The 25540-nt window shown below is 39.4% G+C and overlaps 1 protein-coding gene across 3 annotated transcripts in view; it reads left to right on the top strand.

The window, feature by feature from the left end:
- slc8a3 (solute carrier family 8 member 3) overlaps positions 1-25540 on the top strand; it is a 138414-nt gene that overhangs the window by 10086 nt on the left and 102788 nt on the right. For 2 of the 3 annotated variants that reach the window (XM_017415824.3, XM_017415815.3), the window contains exon 2: positions 2432-4298. In XM_017415824.3, the coding sequence (XP_017271313.1) occupies positions 2518-4298 (1781 nt within the window). In that variant the 5' untranslated portion in view covers positions 2432-2517. Of the gene's footprint in view, positions 1-2431; positions 4299-25540 lie in introns of those variants that run through there. The other variant, XM_037977834.1, reaches the window with a different exon arrangement.

Here is a 25540-nt window from a genome sequence, read left to right as displayed (position 1 = left end):
GTTTCTCGGCTGGCCTGGGAACACCTTGGGATTCCCCCGGAGGAGCTGGCCCAAGTGGCTGGGGAGAGGGAAGTCTGGGTCTCCCTGCTTAGGCTGCTGCCCCCGCGACCCGACCCCGGATAAGCGGAAGAGAATGGATGGATGGATGGATAAAACAAATGCTTTCAAAAGTATTTAAGTTACAAAACCCAAAAGTCAGAGCACACTTTCATTCAAGCTGAATATTTTGATATAGGAATGATTAAGACAGCACAAAGAATGCAGAGATAGATTTATTGCAAACAATCATATGGAAAAAAACTATAAACAGGAAAACACTAATGTGGAAATGATATAAATATTGAACAAAACTCTGAACGGAGGTGTGGACAGTAATACCATGTGCCATGTCACATAAATTACCACAATAATTAAAAATTCAAGTACTTTTTGTGTGAGCTGTTACGAACCTGCAAAATATCTGACACTGTTCTGTGTGCAAACAGTGATCATGCCATTGATTTTTTATTTTTGCCAGCCATAAAAAGTGGGCAATATTGTTTTTGTTTGAGTCTGTATGTGTACATATGCTTTAAATGGTCTGTTAGCAATTTGTTTCAAGATGTTTAGCGACCACAGTTTTGCCAATTTTAGCTACTGTTTTGCTACTTTTAGCTTCCAGTTATGGTTCTGGTGATTTTTAGTTTTTAGCTCGTGTTCTGCTGTTCTGCTTGTTTTAACTTTAACACCCCAGTTTTATCCTCTCCAGCAAATTTAATTTTCACAAAAAATGTAATTTTTCTAAGTTATACTAAGAGTTGAACCAAATAATATTACACAATCCATTTAATGGACGCTTTTGTCCAGAGTGTTACACAAGTGTGCACGTGTTAGTGCAGGTGGCCCCTGAGGTAATCAAGCCTTTAGCCTAGAATCAGAACATAAGAATGCACTCTCATGTACAAAATGTTGATATACTCAAAGTAGATTTAGCTTCACCAAAGCAAAGGGAAACAAGCGTCATACTAATAAAAAATGTAATCTTGTAGTTAATTTAGGACAGAATGATTGACTCACATGGTCTGCTTCTGTCTGAAGTGATGGTTTTATCTCAGGCCGAACAGCGGTCCTGCAGGCTTGTGGAGGCTGTAGAAACATCCTGAAACTCTAAATAATTAAAGACTAAGTATTCCTTGAAGAAATGCACATCACCTGCCGCCTCTCATGCCAGAGTTTTAAACTGATATCACTTTAGGATGAATAAAAATAGAGTTATGTCCACTTTGGTTTATTCTTAAAAATACCATTATGCACAGTTTCACATGATACTGTTATTTTTTGCCTGGCCTGTTAGCACTCAGAGTTTGTGTTGTGAATGACATCAGTCACTACCACACCAAATTTTAGCTCAAACTCTCTAAAATTCACTGAGTATTTCTGTTTTTGTGTTTTCTATGGTCAATTGGCCAAGACAGCCATCTTGAACTGTATTAACTTGAAACATCTGTAGATGTATATCCAGTTATTACTTTCTGAGCATTGTTGCTCAGCTCAGGGGTGGACCAGGAGGATCGGAGAGTGTGTTCCAACTATTGAGGGATCACACTTCTCAGCTTTCTCAGGAAAGTTTGGAAGGGAGTTGGAAGGGAGGCACAGACTGATTTTTGAACCTTGGATTCAGGAGGAGCAGTGTGGCTTTTATCCTGGTCATGGAACAGTGGACCAGATCTTCATTCTTGAGGGGTTGCTATGGGGCTCATGGAAGTTTGACTCTTCAGTCTATATGAGTTTTGTGGATCTAGAGAAGGTTTATAACCATGTTTCCCAAGGCCTTCTGTGTGGGGTGCTACGGGAGTATGGGGTACTAAGGTCGCTGTTAAGGGCTATCCAGTCCCTGTATAACGGAAGAAGGAGCTGTGCTCACATCTTTGACACAAGGTTCTCTGTGTGGGCTGGACTCCACCAGGGCTGTCCCTGGTCTCCAATCCTGATTGTGTTGAATAGGATCTCAGGATGCAGTCATGGAGAGGATGATGTCTGATTTGGAAATCTGAGGTGGTTCGGGCAACTGATCAGATGTGTCCTTTATGCCTCCTCTTGGAAGTTTTCCAGCTATGTCCTATTGGGAGGAGCCTGGGAACGCATTGGGATCCCCCAGGAAAAGCTGAAGTTTTGCTGGGGATAGGGATATCTGGGTTTTCCTCCTGGACCTGTAACCTCTGCGACCCAAATATGGATAAGTGTTAGAAGATAGATGGATAACTGGATGTATAGATGGATTTAAAAAAAATAAATGCTCCAATACTGAATCAGCCTTTCTCATATTTTATATTTTTTAATGACCATGTTTCTAAAGTGAATGTTGCAGTGAATCTAAACTAAATGATTTTTTAAAATAAAAAAGTGGAATAACATTTGTATATTTTCTCTTTTTTCTCTCTGGTTTGTGTAGGTGGTGGGAGGAGAAAAGCCCAGCCCAGTGCTGGATCCCAGAGGGACTGTCAGTGTGGTAAGGATCCTTGAGACGAAGAAGGTTGCATGGAGGGTTCAAGGCCTATAAAGCCAGGGTCATTATCTGGCCTCTGGTTGGGGCTGATCTCTGTGACTGTAGCTTTCCTGTGCTCTGAGGCCCGGACTACGCCGAGCCCTCTGCTCATCTCCAACAATGCCACTTGCAAAGGGACCTCAAAGTGTCAAGCAGGGATCATCCTCCCCATCTGGTATCCTGAGGATCCTTCCATGGGGGACAAAATTGCTCGAGTCATTGTCTATTTTGTGGCTATGATCTACATGTTCCTTGGTGTGTCCATCATTGCTGACCGCTTCATGGCAGCCATTGAGGTCATTACCTCTCAGGAAAGAGAAATTTTCATCAAAAGGCCCAATGGGGAAACAACGACAACAACAATTCGGGTGTGGAATGAGACCGTTTCCAACCTTACCCTTATGGCCTTGGGCTCATCTGCCCCCGAGATTCTGCTCTCTGTTATTGAGGTTTGTGGACATGAGTTTAAATCTGGTGAACTTGGTCCCTCCACAATTGTGGGGAGTGCAGCCTTCAACATGTTTGTCATCATTGGCCTTTGTGTGTCAGTCATCCCCCAAGGAGAGGTGCGCAAAGTCAAGCACCTCAGAGTGTTCTTCATCACAGCAGGCTGGAGTATTTTTGCTTACATCTGGCTTTACATGATTCTGGCTGTGTTTTCTCCCAATGTAGTGCAGGTCTGGGAAGGGCTAGTCACACTGTCCTTCTTCCCCATATGTGTAATGCTGGCCTGGATAGCGGACAGACGATTGCTCTTCTACAAGTTTATGCACAAGAAGTACCGTACCGACAAACATAGGGGCGTTATTATTGAGACAGAGACGGAACGCTCCAAGGGGATTGAGATGGATGGCAAGATGGTCAACTCTCACTTCATGGATGGAGGCGCAGCCAGCAATCTGATTGGTTTAATTGAGAGCAAAGAGGTAGATGAGTCTCGTCGAGATATGATTCGTATCTTAAAGGACCTAAAGCAGAAGCACCCAGAGAAAGAACTGGATCAGCTGGTGGAAATGGCCAACTACTACGCTCTCTCACATCAGCAAAAGAGCCGTGCCTTCTACCGTATCCAGGCTACACGCATGATGACCGGTGCTGGAAATATTCTGAAGAAACACGTTGCGGAACAGGCTAAGAAGAGCGCCAGTGTGCAAGAGGTGCATGTAGATGAACCAGAAGAGTTTGTGTCTCGGATTGCTTTTGAGCCTGCTGTTTATCAATGCCTTGAGAACTGTGGGGCTGTCATTCTGACCATTACTAGAAAGAGTGGTGACATTAACAAGACGATCTATGTGGATTATAAGACTGAAGATGGCTCGGCTAACGCTGGAGCAGATTATGAGTTCACAGAAGGCACGGTTGTGTTCAAACCAGGAGAGATCATCAAAGAAATAAGCGTTGGCATAATTGATGACGACATCTTTGAAGAGGACGAGCACTTCTTTGTGCGCCTGAGTAATCTGCGTGTCCTGGAGACTGAGGATGAGGTACTGTCCCCCAATAGTCTCCCGTACCCAAAGGCAATGTTTGGATTCCCCATTGTGGCCACGATAACTATTCTGGATGATGATCATTCAGGCATCTTTACTTTTGAGAGCAGTTCCGTCCATGTAAGTGAGAGCATCGGTATAATGGAGGTGAAAGTGTTGAGGACTTCTGGAGCAAGGGGGACTGTCATTGTGCCTTATCGCACCATGGAGGGACTTGCCAAAGGAGGAGGGGAGGACTTTGAAGACACCTATGGAGAGCTTGAGTTCAAAAACGATGAGACCTGGTAAGGTTTTTCCTCTTTCATGTTTAAAGAGCACTTGGCCTTCATCAGTGTATTGACTTTCAGTATTTCACTGGTCAGTAGCTAATGTTTAATCCATAACTTTTACTAAGTTTCAAACAGAGTGAACTTGAGTTCAGAATCAAGTTATTTTTCTTTGAGTCTAGTTTCTTCTATTAAAGAGTTTTTTTTTATTTTGAATTGAAGTTTGGTTTTAAGCCTGCCAACAATGTTTTCCCTTCTGTATATATGACTTGAGCTTCAAAGCCCTTCACCAGTCTGTCAGAAAGTTGTCTTATTTTTTGGTTATTATTCGGTTTTGATGTAAAGATGCTGTCTTCTTTCTCTCTTCATGTCCTTTAATGTAGGGCAAACCGCCATTTGTGCTCATACCTTAGTGAGCTTTAAATGCTTCCTTTCCCTTTACCGTTAGACAGCACACTCTCTCATCTGAGTGTGCATTTCGCTGTATACCCCCCTGTTTTCCTGTCAAGAGATTTTTCTGTCATCAGAACGCTTTGGTAGCAATTGTGTGTGTCTTACATGAAAAGGGATTCAGCTGGGATTCGTCACACAACCACTGAAACAGGAAGGCCTTCAGTGATCCCCCTTTGCCTCTCTAATCCTTTCTGTGCTGTTTCAATCCTCAGAGTTTTGCTCTTTTCCCTTTTAAATGTATTTTTGCCCTGTTTGCTTCAGCTTACAAAAAACAGAAGAAATGGATGGAAACATGGTTAAAAAGAAAGACTTATATCAAAGGTCAGAGGTCTAAGTTAGATTTTTTAATCAGTGTATATGACAGTCTTTTAGGTTAGTAGGAGGCTGGTGTTATGAATGATGAGATATGAAGATTTGATTAGTGAAAAAAAAGTTTGCAGTTTTGAAGGAGCTTTAGTGAGTAAAAGAGGTGTTTTATGTAAACTGTGTATGTTCTGTAGCCTTGTCAGCTGTACCATCTGTGTACACTACTGGACCACAACAAACACACAGGAACTACAACTGAGTGGGCACAATTGGCAGTTTTGCAATGATAGCAGCACACTGCGCTGTAGTACAGAGAGCGTCGGTGCCTTCAGTTGAGGGACTGGGCGACATTTGTTTCAAGAGTCTAAAGCATTTCTTTGAAGTACTGGCATCGGCACAAAACTGCAGCCCTCCAGAAAGTCTATTTTGTTTCACAGCTTGCGTTCACTTGTATCTCATTCGTTCGTCTACAACCTCTGAATCATGGTGACATGTGTCTGCAGCTTACGCCTTTCTACCAATGGGCCCCCTCTCAGTTTGCTGTGACTGACTGACAGGGTTTGTGCTGCAGGGTGAGAGCTGAAACAGCCTAGGAGACCCGTGGCAGGGGAATGAGTGTTGGGTGATCAGTGTGCTCCTGGGGTCTGCTGAGCTCTCCATGTTTTGCTTGATTTAAGTGAGAGATGCTGTTTTTGAGGCTGGGCCTGAAGGCTGCTGAGGGGAGAGATGTGAAGAGAGGCTGTTGTGTCGTGGTGATGTTCTTGGTATTGTAGGAGAATGATGGCGTATTGATCTGCTAGGTGTGTGTCACATTGTGCTGCAGGTTAGGTTTTCATATGGTACACGCAGCTTCAATTAGAGTCTATGAATTCACTCACTGTAAACTGATCAAACTTAGTGACCATTGAAAATTTTCAGCTTGCATAAAAAATTACAGAAAGCTACAGAAGTAATTAATTGCTCATGATGACAATATGTAAGAGAACAAACAGAATGCAAGTGGAAATATTATTTCTTATGTTGATATATTTTTTTCTTCTCTTGATTTTCATTAAGAGATAAAAATTTAGTTACCATGTTAAGCAGGTATCTCACTGGTTTGTGGCTGTTGGCGACTAGTTGGCAAACTGCATTGATGTGGGAGACTCCAAAATGCCCCAATGCTCAGGGTGGTTCTCAGATTCCTGACATGCGTCGCATTGGTGTGCAACTGTGTTACTTAAATCTTGAACATGTTCAAAAAATTTGTGCAACTGTTTTTTTTCTCAAAATAGTCACAGTGTCGTTGCAGGCTTCTCAAATCCATCTCAACCCCATCTGAGTTTTATTGCGGGCATCTCAAGAGCGCTAGAGCTGTATTTTGACTCCTGCGCAGGAGCTGTTTCCTGATAGGAAACATGTCCAGGTCTAAAAAAATATAAGACACGCTGATAAATAACTATTAAAAACTGGTCCAGATCTGCCTGTCTTCATTTCAAAAATGTTCTTAAGCAGGTTAAATCAAAAACATAGGGGCAGCTGCCAAAGTGGGTACAAAGCTGCCAAGGCGGGTATGGTGTGGGCGGAGGTGGGCGCACAAAGCTGCAGAATTAGCTTAGCTTGGCCCAAAAGCATAGCATTTTAATGCAAAATCTATCTAACAGTACTTATGAAGCCCACACATTATATGTTTGTCTAAAGAGTTAATTTTTTATATTGTTTAGAACAGAAGTTAATGGTAAAGTTTTAAAAACAGATTTTGGAGGACTTAAGACAGGTTTCACAGTAGCTCTGTGGGAATGTGATTGTAATATATTTTCACTTAAAGTCTGCCTATTGCTTGCCACTGCTATGCATTCGAAGAATTATTATCTCTTCATCAAAAACGAATGGATACAGAAAAATGAACTCATACAGACAGGGGCAAAAACATTATTGCCTTTTGCCTTTGATGGTGGGCAATAAATATATGCAATCTAAAACTTTCAAATAGGAGGTTGTGTGCACTGCGCTTGCTGCAATTCAATCATTTAAAATTTAATAACATTTTTAACAGAATTGACCATTTTCCCTTTGCAGCACTTAGCTGTATTTAAAATAACTACCAAATCAAGCATTTTAACTCCATAAATATTTATACACAGTTTTTGTTGATTTTTAATTTTTTTTACATTTTACATCAACAACAGTGAACAAGCATCCTCCACCCCTTCATCTATCTGCGACAAACTGATAAAAGACAAACAAGAGAGAGAGAAAAGGTTAAGATAAATTGAATAATATAAGAAAAAAAGGACATTACATACAAGTACATATACACACATGTCAAGCCATATCACCGTGGTGTTCAGTTCAGAATAAGCTGACAATCTGTTAACACGGTCTAAGAAAGGGTCCAAATGGACCCACCCAGTTCGGACTGCATGAGCAGTCTTGTATAATAATACACTGCATTCCCAAAAAAAAAGGTCACCACCTAAATTTAACTTAGCAAATAGATAAGAGCCTCCCAAAGGATAATTATTTCATGGGTGATTATGTTTTAGCTGGCAACAAGTTATTTAACCCCAACTGATGCAGGGAGTAGCTTCTCATTTGTTAAACAACCAAGTCGAAAGACCCATTCTGTGGTCGTGGAAAAGATGCTAATCTGTTTCAGGAGGGTCAAATTATTAACTATTAACTACTAAAATCTGGTTAAGAACTGTCCAACGCATTATGAAAAACTGGAAGGACAGTGGGGAAACATCATTTACGAGGCAGGAATGTGGTCGGAAAAAAAATCTTAAATGATTGTGATCGGCAGTCACTTAAACATTTGGTGAAATCAAATCATAGAAAGACAACATGAGAACTCGCGGCTGTGTTTATTAGTGAAAGTAAGAGCGTTGTGAAGGGAACTCGAGGGATTGGGACTAAACAGCTGTGTAGCCGTAAGAAAACCACTCATCAGTGAGGGTAATTGGCAAAAAAATGGCTTCAATTTGCTAGGGAGCATTAAGATTGGACTCTAGTGCAATGGAAGAAGGTCAAGTGGTCTGATGAGTCCAGATTTACCCTGTTTCAGAGTGATGGGAGCATCAGTGTAGGAAGAGAGGCGGCTAAAAGGATACACCCATCATGCCTAGTTCCTACTGTACAATCCTGTGAGGGCAGTGATATGATCTGAGATTGCTGCAGGTGGTCTGGTCTACGTTCAGCAACGTTATGTCCCTAAAGACTGAGGTCAGCTGACTACCTGAATATACTGAATGACCAGTCAATAGATTTGTTTCTTCCCTGATGGCATGGGCACGTTCCAAGATGGCAACACCAGGATCCATCGGGCTCAAATTGTGAACGAGTCGTTCAGGAAGCATGAAACATTATTTCCACACATGGATTGGCCACCACAGAGTCCAGACTTGAACCCCAGTAAGAATCTTTGGGATGTGCTGGAGAAGGCTTTGTGAAGTGGTCCGAATCTCCCAACATCAGAACAAGATCTTGGCCAAAAAATGAATGCAACTTTGGACAGAAATAAATGTTGTGGCATTTTGTGACAGAAGCTTGTGGAAACGATGCCACGGAGAATGCGTGCTGTAAGCAAAGCTAAATGCGGTCCAACAAAATAGTTTTTCATAAATTTGAGTGTGTAACCTTTTTTTGGCCAGGCAGTGCATTAAAATCTTCTCTTCTGCCACCAAAGCCTCCTGGATCTGTTGTAGAATGGCATCCTGTTGTTACTAAGCTCCCAAAGGATGTCTCTAGAAATTTCCATAATTACACTTGGGAAGTGACGAAATCCATTCTCTCTGCAAAGAGGAGAAAAGAAAGAGACATCCATAAGCACACTAGAAGCTTAAGGGGAACACATCCACACATAAAACAAAGAGGGTGAATGTTCAGAATATTCACTAAACCCATAATTACAATGTTGTTTCTCTTGTTGCCTTGAAAGCTTCCCTCAGGGTTGTTTTCACACTTGCAACATGCAAAATACAGAATTTATTCGCCTACATTGCCGCACAATTATATATGACAACAGGAATGTTACGCTTATTTCAATTTTGTAGCAGGACCTCCTCTCTGGCACAGGGTTTAAAACAGTTCTTGCTGTAAAGTCAGTGTTAGGACTAAATTAAGTCAGACTGTGCTTCTCGTCTAAAGGGCAAGGTTTTTTATTTGGTACCCTTTAGGAACATTACTCGACATAGTTCTTCATCTCTCACATCCTTTTTTGAGGCACTAAGTCTTGCCTTTTGTTGACACGCTCAATCTCTTTAGTCTTATAATTACCAGCCAGATGGGAATTTCATTACTGTCTGCATTTAGAGCTCGGGAATGCATCAGTTTGCCAAGAATAGTGCTCAGAAGAAAAGAGAAAATGTCATAGTTTATTTATTAATCTCTGCTTAATAGTTTAGTTCTTGTGCACTAAACTGCTTTGAGTTTGCTACCTTAAGGGTAGTGAAAGACATAAAGTCCTTAGGTTGATCTACAATGGTTTAGATCCCTAACCTTTAACCTTTATGGCTAATTAGAAGAGGAAAACTCTCACATTTGCATTCATTCCTTTGGCACACGGTTGGGTACAAAATGACCTGCAGTCCAAGCCTGCTGCGACTTCTCACCCTGAGGTTTGGCTGCAACTTCATTCCCGTCACTTTAAAATATGCTTTTACATAAAAGGATATTTGGAAGTGGGCTGCATACTGTGACTGACCAATTTTTGTAAATTGTAGAAACTGATGGTGGATTTTATGAAGCCAATTTGTTTGCTTGTTTTTGGACCTTAAATATCGCAGTTTATATTCATTTACAAACACAAAAGCCTGCAATTGTATGATTTAGACCTGGGGCTGATGCTGTGATAGTTTATTTGATGATGAACACACTTTCCACTGTTGTTATTTAGTCATTTAGCATTTTTTTCTTTCTCTATAATTAATATTTTATATTTAAGAAAATAAATATAAAAAGCGCTGACATATAAGAAGGTAGATCTTACCATTTGTCGAGTAAATACAACAGAAGGTAGCATACTACTCTGTGGTCTGCTAGAGTGGTTTAGAAAAAACAACCCTGCTGAGAAAAATCATCTGCTGTTGAGAGATGATGCATTTGTAACCGTTTTGGTCAAACTTTTAAAATAATGTTATTCGCAAGCTTATGTGATATTTAGGTGTGTTATGCTCAGAGTATGTGTTGTCACTAACTCTCAGCTACTACCACATCAAATTTTAGCTTAATATTTCTGAATTTAAATGAAGTAAATATATTATTGTGTTGGCTAATGCTAATTAAGTAGCTTTGGCAGCATCTTGGATTGAAATCAGCATTTTATCACTTGTAGACATTCATTCAAGGATTAGTTTTTGAGAATTTGATTTAAATCCATCTATTGGTTTATGAGATATTTTGCTGAAAGACAGCCAGAGCTGACTGCAAAGAAGTAATGGTTAGATTTCAAGCAAAGATTTCTCACAACCATTTAGCACTCAAAATATGTGTTAGGGATCAGTCTCAGCTAGTATCACATCAAATTCTGGGCCAATATTGGTAAAGTTCACTTAGTTATCCACTAATGCTGCTTAAAGCTATATCATGGAAAGAAGAAGCCAGATGTGAACACCATCCAGAAACACTGCTGTCTTCTCTGGACCAAAGCTCATTTAAAATGGACTGAGGTCAGAGGAATTGAAATCTGAAGTTCTTAGAGACCATAGCCACCTTGTCCTCTACACAAGCCAGCACACAGTTCAAAAGCCTGCCTCTCTGATGGTATGGGGGTTCATTAGTGCTTCTGGCACATGCAGCTTACACATTTGGAAAGGCACCATCAGTGCATAGCAGTATATACAGATTTTAGAACAACATATGTTCCCATCCAGACGTCTTTTTCAGTGAAGGTCTTACATATTTCATCAAGACAATGTTAAACCTCAGACTGCATCATTTCAGCAGCATGGCTTCATAGTAGAAGAGTCCAGGAGCTGAACTGACCTGCAAATTATTACATTCTATTATTATTATTATTATTATTATTATTATTATTATTATTATTATTATTATTATTATTATTATTATTATTATTATTATTATTATTATTACAACATACACAGCATCCCAACATTTTTGTAATTGAGGTTAGAAAAACAGAGCACCAGATTTTTTAATTGTGCTTCGAATAAGCTGCAGAAATTTGCCCTTTACCCTGCTATATGCTCCACCTCCTCTAAACTCCTCTCCAAAATTTGCCTTTAAGCATCTGAGGAATGTGTAATGGTAACCGCTCTTGGAATCGTGACTGACAGAACACATGTTTATGATGCTGATCCTCACCCTGCTGACTGCTCAGCTTCTTCACCACCAGCACTTTTCCATATATACTGGAATGGAGGCATGAGGCTTACCTTACCGCCCTACATCAGCCCTCTCACACAACCAGGATCATCTCCAGCTCAGCTTAGCATTTCCAGTCTGCCGTTGTTTCCTTCATGCCGCCCCCACTCCTTTCTCACTTCTTGGTACTGTTTTTGTCTTATCGTGTCACTTTTCAGTACAGTTTACATAAAAAAGTTGACAAAAGTGATAAGAATATTAAAGGCCTAGCATTTCTTGAAGGAATCCATATTGCCTGAGAAGTGTGTAAAACTAAGACCATTCTGTGACGGGAAAGGACAACTTTTTAGTTTTGGTCAAACCTTAAAATTAATATTTTGTAATGTCATCCAATATTACAAAATGTCACACTCAGACCATGTGTTGGAGTGACGCTCAGCTACCACCATATCAAATTTTAGCTAAATATTTGTAAAATTGATTGGGTCACAGCCATTGCTGTGTTTGCTTATATCAATTTGCTGTGGTGGCTGTATTGAATTGGATTGGCTCCAAAAGTTAATCAGTTGTAGATGTACATCCAGTGATTGCTTCCTTAAAGTTTTATTAAAATCTGTCCAGTGGTTCAGAAGAGATTTTGCTAATAGTAAAACAGGATTGACTCCAAAAACTAATACTTAAGTTTTAAGCAAAGATCTCATCTGATGAGTAACACTTGGAGTATGTGTTGTGAATGACTCTTAGCTTAACCACACTAAATTTTAGCACAGTATCTGTAAAATTGATTAAATTAAAGTCAATTTTTAGATTTTCTAATGTCAGTTGGCTGGTGCTGGCCATCATGAATTGAGTTGGCTCCAAAAGCTAATCAGTTATAGATGTACATCCAGTGATTGCTTTCTGAAAATTTCATTAAAATCTGTCCTGTAGTTCAAGAGATATTTTGCTAACAGTCAAACACACACAGATATGAGACACAGTTCAGGTGTATTTCCACTGAGCATATTTTAACCCAACTTACTTCATCATTTGCACTTTAGCTTTTTCTTACATCAACACACACACACACACACACACACACACACTAATACCACATGCCACGCACAGTGTGAGTGTTAATAAATATGCTTGCTGCGTGCTTGTATCTCCCAGTTGGGAAAATGTAATTAAGTTAAAGCTTATTTATAACACCATACAGGGCAAGGAATGTTGTTAGTTTTCAGTTTTTCCCTGAATGTTTGTGAGTAGATCTGACTGTATTAGTTTTTATTTTTTGATCATCCTTCAGACTAATAGAGTTAGGATGGAGGTAAATACATCAGTTTGGCCCATTTGGATTTCAAAACATTTATCTGCAAAGCTTTCACAAATGAACACGGCACTATATCACATTTTGGTGTCCTGCAAACAGATGGCGTGCCACCTGCTCTTAAATCGTAAAGATTATTACAAACTTTAAGTAAAGTTTTTTTCTGTGAGGGAAATCACTCACAGCACTTTATTTTTTTATTTTTCTTCAAAAGTAAACAAATTTATTTGCAAAAGGAAAACAAAGGACTGATGAGGCAGCAACTAAACTAAACAACAAAACAGGACTCCAAAACCATGAGGGTTGAGACACGACGAGAAAACAGGAAGCTCAGGAGAGAAACACAACAAGTGAGGGAAGTGACCAGGTTTTAAAAGCTGCAGGAAATTAGGAGAAGTGGGCACAGGTGAGTGATTACAAACTCAGGGCAGGTGTAGATGGGCGTGGCAGGGTAACAAATGATTGACTGAGGACAAGAGAGCATGACAAGAGCACAGAGAGCGAAGAACCACCTGACAAAGCAAAATACAGGAACCAAATAACAGAATTAAATAAACAATTAACTCAACACACAAAACCCCAGATCCTGACATACAGGAGTTGTATAAATCTACCAAGAGCAGGCCGTCCTTACAAACTGAGTGACTGCGAAGAAGGAGAATGGTGAGAGAGACCGCCAAGACACCTGTGAGCTCTCTGAAGGAGGTCCAAGCTTCAGCAGGTAAGATGATAGAGACTGAGCTACAACACCCATCTTCCCATAAAACATTTGATCTTTGCAGCAGGGTTCTGAGTTCTGAGGTGGGGGTGGGGCAGGCTTTGATTAGCAGGCTTGTTGGAGCCTTCTCTCCACAGCCCTGCAGTGGGAACGTTTTCTCTCTCCTTACAACCTGAACAGAGAGTCACTGGGATCTTACTCCACTTTCACTGTGTTAGATGTTCTACAGTCCCAGGGCTATCCCCCCTCTTCCCTCTCTAAGCGTGTCAGCCCGGACCAGCATGCTGCGCAGGCAACTAAGGGGACCTCACTTTTTCTATAATATTCCCTGGGTGCTGCAGCAAAAAATGCGCCAGAATGCATCAGTAGTTCCTCGCTACTCTTCCTCCTATCCTCCTCACCGTTTTCCCTGTCCCTCCCTCTTCTTCTACCTCACCGTTTTCCTGCCGGTGCAGCAGCTCTGTGGTGCAAAAGCGGGCGTGACCTCAGCATCAGCTGTTTTTTTTTTTTTTTAAATGCTTGATTTGTGTTTTAAAGCTTAATTTAGGAGGTCCTGCATAACCAGCAGAACTTCTGAGAGAATGTTTTATAGTTTTTGTTTCAATGTGGATTTTTTTTTTATTATTACTGCAGTCTATAACTCTTTACAGAAAATACTTTGTTAGCAGTAAAGAAGTGCATATCTACATCAAAGGCCAAGCATTCCTGACTACATATTGCGCCTCTGCCGCTTTTCAGGCCACCGATTTAAACTAAGATCATCATATGCTGAGATGGGATGAAGTTATAACCGTTTCGGTCAAGCCCTGCAAATGACATTATGCAGAATTTTATTTTTGATAGCTTCTAAGATGTGTTAGCGCTAAGAATATATCATCAGGATGACTTTTAGCTACAACCACACCAAGTTTTAGCTCAATAACTGTAAAATTGATAGGTTTGTGGTGACTGTCAGTTGATTGTGGCAGCTATCTTGAATGAGACTGACTCCTAAAGTTAGTCAGTTGTAGATGTACATCCAGTCATTACTTCCTGAGAGTGTCATTTAAATCTGTCCTCTGGTTCATGAGATGTTTTCACTCTGCTTTCAAAAGTGGGTAGAGTTTGTCATGGGACTGCAGTCATAAACTAGTTTATTGGTATTTTGTGGCAGGAAAAATGGACAAATCTTATATTTGAATTTCTGCCTGTGAAACAAATGTGATTGGACAGTGAAAATATCACTTTTTTGTGTACATCCTCCTTGACTACCCATCAGACCTATTACTTGCACCACACATGCATCTGTTTAACATTTTATTGTGTTTTAATCAAATTAAAGATAGAGATAGGCAGATCTGTTTAACGAATGCAACTCAAATTAATTATTGGATGTACCTCTACAACTGATTAGCATTTGGAGCCAACCCTATTCAAGATGGCTGCCACAGCTAAGTGTTGTTGTAGCAGAGAGTCATCCACAACGCATACTCTGAGCTCTAACTAATCATGCAAGTTTCAAAACGCTGCCATCAACTATTACAGTCAATAATGTCTAATTGTCAAATTATCTCATGAACCACTGGACAGATTTTAATGAAACTTTAAGAAAGTAATCATTTGCTATCCATCTAAAACTGATTAACTTTAGGAGTCAGTCCATTTCAAGATTGATGCTGCAGCTAATTGACCCTAGCTAACACAAAAATGTCTATTATTTTAATTATTTAGCAGATATTGAGCTAAAATTTGATGCAGTATTAACTGAAAATCATTCTCAACACATACTGTGAGTGTGACACGTCACGATATCGCACATAACGGTATTTTCAAGGTTTGACCAAAACCATCATTTGTCATCATAAGATGATCTTAGGTAAAAACTCTGGCAGGCAAGGCGGTGGGTGATATGTATTCCTTCAAGGAATGCTATGTCTTTTTTACTATTAATTTGTTCTGCTGGAAAAATCATCTCTGCTTCACACCAGATACAACGCTGGACAAACCCCATCCTCATGAAAGAATGTAAAGTCAAGTTTATTCTCATCACATTTTGGATACATGTGTGTATGTGTGTGTACTTGCTATCTTTTTAGGACCTTTTTTGGTATAATCACCTACCTTGTCAAGACCGGTAGTCCTTATCAGGACCAAAGCTGGCAGTGTTGCCAACTCCTCAGCAAGGACAGTAGCAATTGGCTGTCTGTCCTCAAAGTCACTAGAAGTCACTAAATGACCTCAGCCACCTAATTTGTATAATAGAGCATGAGCGTGCATGCTGTAGGAGAAAGGAATAACACTGTGGCAGAGAGAAAAAGTGATTCAAAAACATCCTAAATATGTTTAGGACTACAACCTGTGACATGCAGAGTGGTATAGACTAGGCTGTTCATCTCTGGCCTGTCGCAGATACAATATGCATCTCTATGCAATGACAAGAAAGGGATTTATTAAAGATACATTGGCAGCAACAACCGATATGATGTGAAACAATTCAGCATTTAGTCAGACTATAATTTAGGCTTTTTATTATAATACAATTCAGCCTTTAAACACAAAATATACAATTGAATATTAGTTTGAGCCAACAAATTAAGATTAAGTGACTGTTTACTACCTGATTAAAAAAATGTCCATGAACATAAACTGTTTTCAAATTACAATTCACTTTCATTAAACCTGACTCACATTTAAACTATACACAAAAATGAGGCTTAGTGCCAGCAGGAGTCTTTCAGTAACTCAACAATTAGCAGCAAAATGCATTTTCTACATTACAAATAATAGGTTAATCTTTTCTTTCTGTAATACCAGTTAATGTTCATGATTCAGGATGGTGAACATGTTCAGTTCATTCCTGTTCATGGCAATGTTGCTGCAGTTCTCCTCCTGAACACTAGGCGTCACTCATGAAAAAACATTACCACCAACCAGAAGAACTGTCCACTAAAAAAAAATGAAGAGAGGGGATCCATTATTCATACACAAATGTAACTACACTTTAACTTCTCAAATATTTTTTAAAACTGCATTAGTTCATGGCTGTTCTACTGATGTAGTTGCATCGTGCACATGTACATTTGTGAATTGGTATGAATCAGTCACTCTTCACATTTCTAGCATAGATCTAAAAATGCAGAGTTGCAAAGCTGAAGCAGGACAGTAAAATTTAAAATTTCTTTAATAAATAAAAGGTGCTGCAGGACAGGACATCTAAAGACTCAGGTGTCAAACCACAGGAACCAGGCAGGAAGTGCAATGATTCAGCAAAGAGAGAGGAAACATGTGGGTCTTAAATACAAGCTCACATAACCAACCAAATGGGTTTAGGGTGCAAACTGAAGCTCAAACAGGAAGCAATACTAACTGAAATATATGAAAGACATATTACCACAAAATAAAACAGGAAACCAGGATTTAAGAAAGCGTAATCAATATAAATGATTACACTGAAAGCAAGAAACTACAGAAATAGAAATAGGGCAAAATCCTAAATCACAAAACCTCAAAACAGTGGCATTACCCTCCACCCAATGGACATCGTAAAAAACAGAAACTGTCCATCCTTAGTTGGGTGGGTGTATGGGGTCTGGAAGGAGTGATCAGGCAGAACAAAAGCAGCCAGGAGCAAACAGGTGGGCCTCAGCAGCAGAAGACCACACCTGGTGCCACTCCTGTGAGTTCACACAGACTCGCCTAAACTGGACAATAAGAGATTGGAAAAACGCTGCCTGCTCTGATGAGTTGGGGTTCACTGGACTCTGTGGGCACCAGATCTCAGTCCAATTGGTCATGAAGGTATAGCTGACAAATCTGCTTCAACTGTGTGATGCTAACATGTTTACATGGACCAGAATTTCAGAGGAATGTTTTCAGCATCTTGTTGAATCTATGACGTGAAGAATTAAGGCAGCTCTGAAGGCAAAAGGGATTGAAGCCAATACTATCAAGGTAGACCTAATAAAGTGTGCGATGAGTGTATATTTTAACATTCATTTCAGTGATTCAAATCTGTCAGAGCAAAATGACCTTTTATATAGGGCAGTTGCTGGAAAGATGAGTGGAAGTCAGAAGGTAGCAAAAACGGTGGTCACTTCACGCTACAAGGATAAAAATATAAACTTGTGTGTGTGAATGTGTGTGTATGCACACACTATTTATCTGATCCATACCTGATGCATCAGTACTGGTGGGAGTTGGAGCTGCATTCCTCCTAATCCTTGCTATTAATACTCCAGCAGCCGACTTGAGTTTTGTCAGCGTGTTCAGTTCCACCCAGAGGTGGTTGCTTTCAGTGCTTCAGGGCACGCCTGGATGATCACATTTTCCTCAAACATCAAACAGTGGGAGCAGTTGTAAAGGTCGTTTACAAAGAGTGGGCTACATCCCAGAAGACGCTGCGAAATAAAAGTAGTAATATCACAGTAATCCTTCTGACTTCTGTGTCTACTGATCTGTATACACAGGCTGAGGCTGATGTTAAATACTCCTATAAAGAGGCAAAGATTAGCAAAAGTTCAAGTCTAAAACTGGCTGTTTTCATCGCAGTTTATTTTTGTATTTTTATCTTTTCATTTTGCGCTGAAGCTTGTGGTCTTTATGTTTATTTTTAAGTTCCCCTTCTTAACCTTTAATTAAAAAAATCCCTAGTTTTTATCTGATTTACCTGTCAAAGCAGACACATCTCATTATCACCCAAAGGCGGGAGACGATGTTTTTGCCTGTCTTTACACGTGTTTGACTGTTTTCAAAAAGTTTCCTGAACCACTCGACAGAGTTTAATGAAACTTTTAGGAACTGATTATTGGATGAACATCTACAGCTCATTAACTTTGGGAGTCAGTTCAATTCAAGATGGCCACCACAGCTAATCAACTTTAGCACACACAAGAATGGCTATAATTTTACAGATATTGAGCTAAACTTTAGTGTGGTAAAAGCTGCGAGTAAAGTTCAGCACATACTCTGAGTGTGACATCTTGTGATATTGCATTAGATTGACGTTATGTGACGTTATTTTCAATATTTGACCTAAATGGCTATAACTCATCAAAAGATGACCTTAGTTTAAAACATTAGCATGAAAGGCGGAAGGTCATATGCATTCCTTCAGAAAATGTGAGGCTTTTAATTTTAAATATATTTTGGTGGCTACAAGAGATACATTCAACAGTATTTGAGTCTTCAGTGTCTACAGAGATAATTTGTTTGTTCTCCTGTCTGCTGTGCTTCTTGTCTTATTATCATTAGTAACTTTCACCAGTGCTGTTTCTGTGCTACGATGAGCTCTAAACCCCGACTGAAACTCCTCAAACAGATTATTTCTGTCCAGATGTTCACACAACTGATTTACAACTATTTTCTCAAGAGTTTTTTGTAGATGAATGGGAAACTGGATACAGGTCTATAATTGGCCAGAGCTCCTGAATCAAGATCGGGTTTCTTAAGTAAAGCTTTAATTACAGCGACCTTAAAACCCTGTGGTACATAACCATTCATTAGAGACAAATTAAGCAGATTCAAAATGGGGATATTAATTAAGGGAAATACCTCTTTGAACAGTCTGGTTGGGATGGGATCTAGCAGACATGTTGATGGTTTGGATGAAGCTATTTTTGACAATTCATTGAGGTCAACAGGGCAGAAACGGTCCAAACACAAATCAGGTTCTAGTGACACTTCTAAAGCTGCCTCATCTGACAGGAAATCAGAACAAATAGTAGGAAGGATGGTGTGAAGTTTCTCTCTAATTAAAATAATTTTATTTATAAAGAATCTCATGAAGTCATCACTGCTTAGAGTTACAGGGATACATGACTCAACAGAGAGAGGACTCTTCTTTAGTCGAGCTACAGAACTAAACAGAAACTGTTGTTCTTGTTCTCCTTGATACAAGATGAATAATATACAGTTCTAGCTTCATGAAGGGCTTTCTTGTATGTGTATCTAAAATGTGCTAGTTAACACTGTTGCTCATGTTAAAATAAGTTTTTTTTAAATGTATTAGTTGTGTTAGGATCTGGTTGTTGACAGATAAATATGTTCTATGAAAACATTAAAAGTGTCACAATGGCACAAGCATTAATGAGTTAAAAACAGTTCATTTTGTATATATAAAGAAGATTATTTAAGCAGGCTAGGAAGGTGTCATTGTTAATAAAGTTTATTGTTAAAAAAGTTTAATAACATTTAAACAGGTTTGTGAACGGTGTACAGCAGCATTAGCGTGTTCAGCCCATACATAAAATTAACATAAAATTCTTAGAAGGTATTTATAAATTCATGAATTTCCTTACTAAGTGGAGGCACCATCATTTAAATATTAATTACTTAATGTTAAAAGTTAACTAAAATCCAAATTGTTTCCCTTGTTTAACAAGTAATACAGTCCATTACAAGTTTCTGAACTCAGGGCCCAGTCCATAGTACCACCAAACCCCATTAAACTCCTTAGTAAAGAACATAGCTACCTGGAACGGATGCTACATATGCTCCAGGTTAAACAAATTCATTCCTTGCAAGTGGAGCACCATTTTCGTTCTCGCTTTCTAGATGACTTTTTAAAAACATGTAATTCTGAAATAAACCAAGCAGCCAGCTTCCTCTGACTGATCACTTTCTTTTTCAGAGGAGCAATTTTGTAAGGTTTAGTTTGTCCCTCCTGAGCTACTGTAGTAAAATGATGGTGCAACATAGCAGATGGGTGTCCAGTGCCTTCATTGGAAAGTAACCCCTCATTGTAAAGCACTGAACACACAATAATTTCTGCAGGTCGACTGTCCTGAATTTTACCCACTGGAAATGTCAAATAAGTCTTGTTCACGTTGTAATGCAGATATCAGAAAAGTTGGAAATGGTGAGCTGTGCAAGTACAGATAGTGTTATTTCATTTTATTTTATTGTTACAGAATGTTGTTAAATCACAGATTCTGCTGTTAACCCTCCTGAATTCCTCGTAAGTGAAGAGAGGCCCTTGTAACTTTGGGTCCATTTGACTCAAAGGCCATGAGAGGGTTAAAAATATTGTACACATTTAAAACAGTGATTTAAGTGATAAGGACAAGAGCTCGTTGGCCATGCCGGACCGTACCGTTGGATGTCAGAGGCTCAGTAATGGAAGTGGTGGGCAGAGAAGTTGTAGAGTTATTATGGCAAAAATACATGGCTGTGCTGCGCCTCTGGGGTCCAGAGTTGAGTGAAGCTGTCATGTCGAGGGAGCTGGTAAAAGATGAAGAGGAAACACTTTTGGGATCACAGCTCTGCCAAGGCCTGTGGGACGTTTTTCTTTGTATAACACTCCATCGACTCTTCTTCTCTGGCCCCTCTTTTATTTCCCTCTTCTTATTCTAATGTTTCTTATGTTGGAAGCTCATGGCTCACTTACGCTCTTTTGCTCCCTCTTTGCATTTTTTTTTTTTATCTCCAACCCTATTTTCAAGCAACCCTTCATGGATTTCTAGCCTTGTTTCTGTTTCTCACCACCCTCCTACCCATTATCTCTGCATCAATTTATTTCCATTTGAATCATTCTAAATTCATTTAATTTCTTCTCACCCTCCCACAGATCATATTTATTATTTAAACCCAAAGACCCATTTGCCATCCCTTCTCTTTGGCCCATTTCTGTTTCAATATGTAGTTATGCGTTGTTTATAGGAGCTGTTCAGGCCAGTGTCCCAGGAATGTTAAAAACTAAGGTTCACACTAAGAGCAGAACAAACATAACTTTATATTGTTTCATGAAGTGAATTGTTCCACCAGGGGTGAGACTGTGGTAATAGATTATTTTGAAGTTGAAGCAGTTTTACATTTTTCGTATTATGTTATTTCTTAATAATAATCAAGCATCTATATGTAATATTAAAGAACACTGTTAACCTACAACATAGGTTAACCCTAACTTGCAGTATTTCTCAGATACTTTATGTCAAACTCAAGAAATTTGCCTTTTTCACAAAAATGCAGTGTAAATGCTGAATAACTTTTCTGACATTTGTTGAAGAAGTGGAAACTGAATTGTTATAAAAAAAGAACAAACAAAAATGAGCAAAACTATAGCTAAAAACTTGAATTAGCAAACCAGTAAAAAAAAGCTGAAATTAGCTAAACTGCAGCTAAAAGCTAAAAAGAGCATAATAAGACAAAACTAGAGCAAGTTTGAGATTTCAGAGAACAATGTATTTAGAGGAAATAAAGAGATCTCGATGTATTTTTATGGGGACAATTTCTGTAAATACAGTGAAATATTTTGAAAAGTATAAAGGTTACAGAAACGACAAGTCATAGCATGCTACTTCTGATTGAGCTAAAAGTTTTGGTATTTGAATAGGTAAAATACTAGAAAGTATGCAGAAGTATTTGGAGTCCAGAAAACCCAAGTGAGAAACTGTAAACAGGAAAATGGGAAATCAGCATTAACATAAGAATGGATGTATTCTGTACTTCACTTCTGTTTATTCAAATAAAGGGGTGGTGCAGTGGTTAGAGCTGTCACCTTACAGCAGGAAGGGTGCAGGTTTGCCTCCTGGTCTTACTGTGAGGAGATTACATGTTCTCCTCATGCACATGGGGGTTTACTCCGGGTTCTCGGCTCCTTTACCAAACCATACAACTTTTAACTCATAGCTTAGATTTTTTAATGTACATATTTTAAATTAAAGTGTATTTGTTTCTAATCTATTTCTATGTTCAGCTGTTCAATAATGAAGAATGTTTCGCAAGAATGTAGTGCAAGGTATTCCCAGCTGTGTACAAGCTGGTTATTTTTAGAAAATAACCTCCAGACTTGTGTTAGGAAATAAGAGGAGTGTTATTTCTAGTTGTGAGCTCCAAAAACTACATTTGGCTTCCTGCAGCAATCGTGGCATCTGTCATGTTAGATTTCGTCCAACTGTGTGCAGCAGCTCTTTAACATGCCACCAAGTGAAGCAGCAACAGGACAGGGGGGGCAAAACATGGAGGGGGGAGCCAGAGGAGATGGAGTCAGATGAAGAGGGAGGGAGACAGGGGAGGGGAGGGGGAACGCATCAGAGGGAACAAGGTGCAGAAAGATAATGATGGAGACATGAAATGGAAGGCAGAGAGAAAAGTGTTGAGCGTGTTTGAGAAAGAGAGAGAAAAAAGACAGCACCTAGGGCAGACAGGAGGAAAAGGCAGAGACAGGGGACAGAGACGGGGACGGCAGCTAGAGAGTGTTGGAAACGAGTGCAGGAGAGAACAGAATGACAGAGAAAATGAGCGCTGAGCCCTCGGATTTCTTTGCAGCATCTTGGCAGATTTGATGAGGCTTGACCAGGTGTGGGAAAGAGGAGGAGGACGAAGACGAAGAAGGCAGCTGCTTACTGTAAATGGAATTAAGTTTCCTTGCACCAAACACTGATTATAGCAGCCAGATGTGTGAAAACCTGCCATCGACAGGAAATAAAACCGGGCGTCAGTGTGAATCCGCGCGTGAGATCAGAGAGGAAATGTGTTGGAGATTGTTTGGTTGATCACATACTGAAAAAGTCACAACACAATTCCCTGCTCAACACATCGATGCTCAGCTTGTTATCTATTCAGCATCGTTTCAACCTCGGCTGGTTCAGACTGTCAGGCGGAGAAAAGCTGCTTCTAAAATTAGAAGCTGAAGGTGCACCCAGCAGTTTGTGGAGGACAGTGAAGCCTCTGCTTGACAAGATAAAAACTGATGGCTGGTGGTGATATTGGGTGGGCGGGCTAACATGTAAATGATAAAATCCAATTGGTTACATGTCAACAACAACAGCACCTTATCTGAGATACAAGAAAAAAGATTAAAAAAGCAGCCTAATGTCTTTTTTTTTTTTTTTTTTTACCATAGTGGCATTAATTTCTAGTTGAAGTCCTGCTCAGTAAACATCTTAGCCAGTGTTAAGCTCTGCAGAGTGATTTTAGTCAAGTCAGTTTAAAGCTACATCTCTATCCGTTCACCTTTCAGTTTTTCTATGCAAATCTTTAGATGGGAAAAGGCTAACACTGTTAGCTCAATTTTTTGCTAAGACAAAGTAAAACAAAAGTTATGATTTTCCATTTGTCCAGCCTCTTCACTTCTAGTTTTTCCTCCAAAACCACTACCAAAAACATCACAAATCTAATTTGACCTAGAGATATAATTGAGGGTTAAACTGCTTTTAAGAGCCTGGTTAGTAACTTTGACAGCAATTTAAAGTCAACATTTAACAACCTGATGGAATGATACAAACCATATAATCAGTATTTAGCCTTTTTAAAAAGCTGTGAGATAAAAGCCAGGTTTATGGGAGCATATCTGTTTTAAAAGACTCAATAAACATCTCTTGTAGGAATGGGGCCAGCTGCTTCCAAAAGGTTTTGTAGAATTTGGTCGGGAAGCTGACTAGACCTAGGCTTTTACCGGCTTGTAAAGATTTAACTCCAGTCTCAAATCTGTGGCTGAGATAGGACGGTCCAGTTCCAGTCCAGTTCCTTGGCCAGATTCTGATCCAGAGCAGGAATGGTACGGCCGCTGATGAAGGAGATCAGGTCAAGAAAGAGTTGTTTTATAAGCCTAAAACATTATAAAACACGAGTTTGAAGATGATTTTTGTAGCTTCCACATGATATGAGAAAAAATCTAAACACTAAAATGTGGAAGTTGCCACTAGTTTTTTTTTTTTTAATCACAAACTGACATCTAAACAGAACCATGTGTATTATTACTGAGTGTCCATCTGTATGTTTGCTTGTCTATAACATGAGTAAAATATCTTATGAACCACAGGACAAATTTTGGAGTCCAGTTCAAGATGGTCATGGCAGCTAACTGACCCTACAAAACATATAAATGGCTATAACTTTGCTAATTTTACAGACATAGAGCTAATATTTGATATGGTCGCTCACAGCACTAACTCCAAGTTCTACACTTTGCCCAACATGTTTGCTTAAAACTTTGTGTTAGTCAACCCCTGTGAGAAAAGGTTTCTCACACACTGATATGCTAAGGTGTCCTCTCCAAAATACTCTGCAAACTGCTCACTCAGCCCCTCCAAATGCACAGTGATCACATGTTCAGTGTCCAGTTGCAACCCTGGCTTCTCCACAACATCTTCCAACGATGGGAACACCAACCACCAACCCCCTTTTTACATGAGCACACCACAAGTCCTAACTTTTTCCTGAATGCAAAGACTCAATCGTGTGCATAGGCAAGCCGAAGTTTTTACATAGGACTGTTCTTATCAGTATTGAAACAAATTACATTATAATGTTACAATTTCCAAAAAATAAATGGTGAAATTTGAATGCTTTTATTTTGGAGCTGTGTAGGTTTCATGTGGTATAACACAGTTCAATTAGCTGTACAGTTTTGTTTTAAAACAAACAAAAAAACGTTCGTGTATGATGTTTCTGTCTGACGGTTTTCTCAGCTTTTTGCACCTGAAATACCAAACACTTGGTCAGGAAGTGGGATTCTGACAGGTCACATGGCTTTGCACACATTAAACAGATGTTACGGGGCTGACACTTTTATTCACATCATCCCGCTTCTTCTGTGAGAAGAATAATTTGTACCACAAGTGGTTCCAGTGGGAAATGATTGTTCTACACTTCCCATTGAACTATACAACACCGTACTAAAGTGGATGTCAGACAGAGCCAGGTCTTTGAAAGCGGAAATACAGGGCAGCACATTATTTCTTCCTCTCATTGTCAGAGTTCTCATAAAGAGAAAGGCAGCGAGGCATCAGACAGGCCTAATTAAAACTTTCAAAGCTCTGAATTCTCCTTGATCTCTCTGTTCACTCCCAGATGATCTGCCTCAGTGTTGGAGTTCCCCTCTGTGCTGCTGTTCTTTAACCCCCCATTTCCTCTCATTTTAGTCTTTCTCTTCCTCCTTTGTCATTGTTACCAGAATAATGCTCATTTATCAGTGTTCAACTATTGACGTTTGTAGTGTTTTAGTTAATTATGCAATTGAATTTCAAAAAAGGGATGTGTGTGTGTGTCTGTCTGTGAGTGCGCTTTTTTTTTGTGGGGAGGGGTTTTTTATTTTTTTTTGCATGTTTAAAATATATCTTTTTACAGGACTTTAGAATTTACTTTTGTTGTTATAGGAGAGCCAGGGACACTTGCAGCTTAAATGAGCCATTCATTGTAGGTCTGTTAATATTGGCTTAATTTCTTTTTACAGACCTCTCTTTTATGTATACT

This window comes from Kryptolebias marmoratus, linkage group LG10 (assembly GCF_001649575.2).
Source record: "Kryptolebias marmoratus isolate JLee-2015 linkage group LG10, ASM164957v2, whole genome shotgun sequence".
NCBI lineage: Eukaryota > Metazoa > Chordata > Actinopteri > Cyprinodontiformes > Rivulidae > Kryptolebias > Kryptolebias marmoratus.
This window is presented reverse-complemented; position numbering and strand designations above follow the sequence as displayed.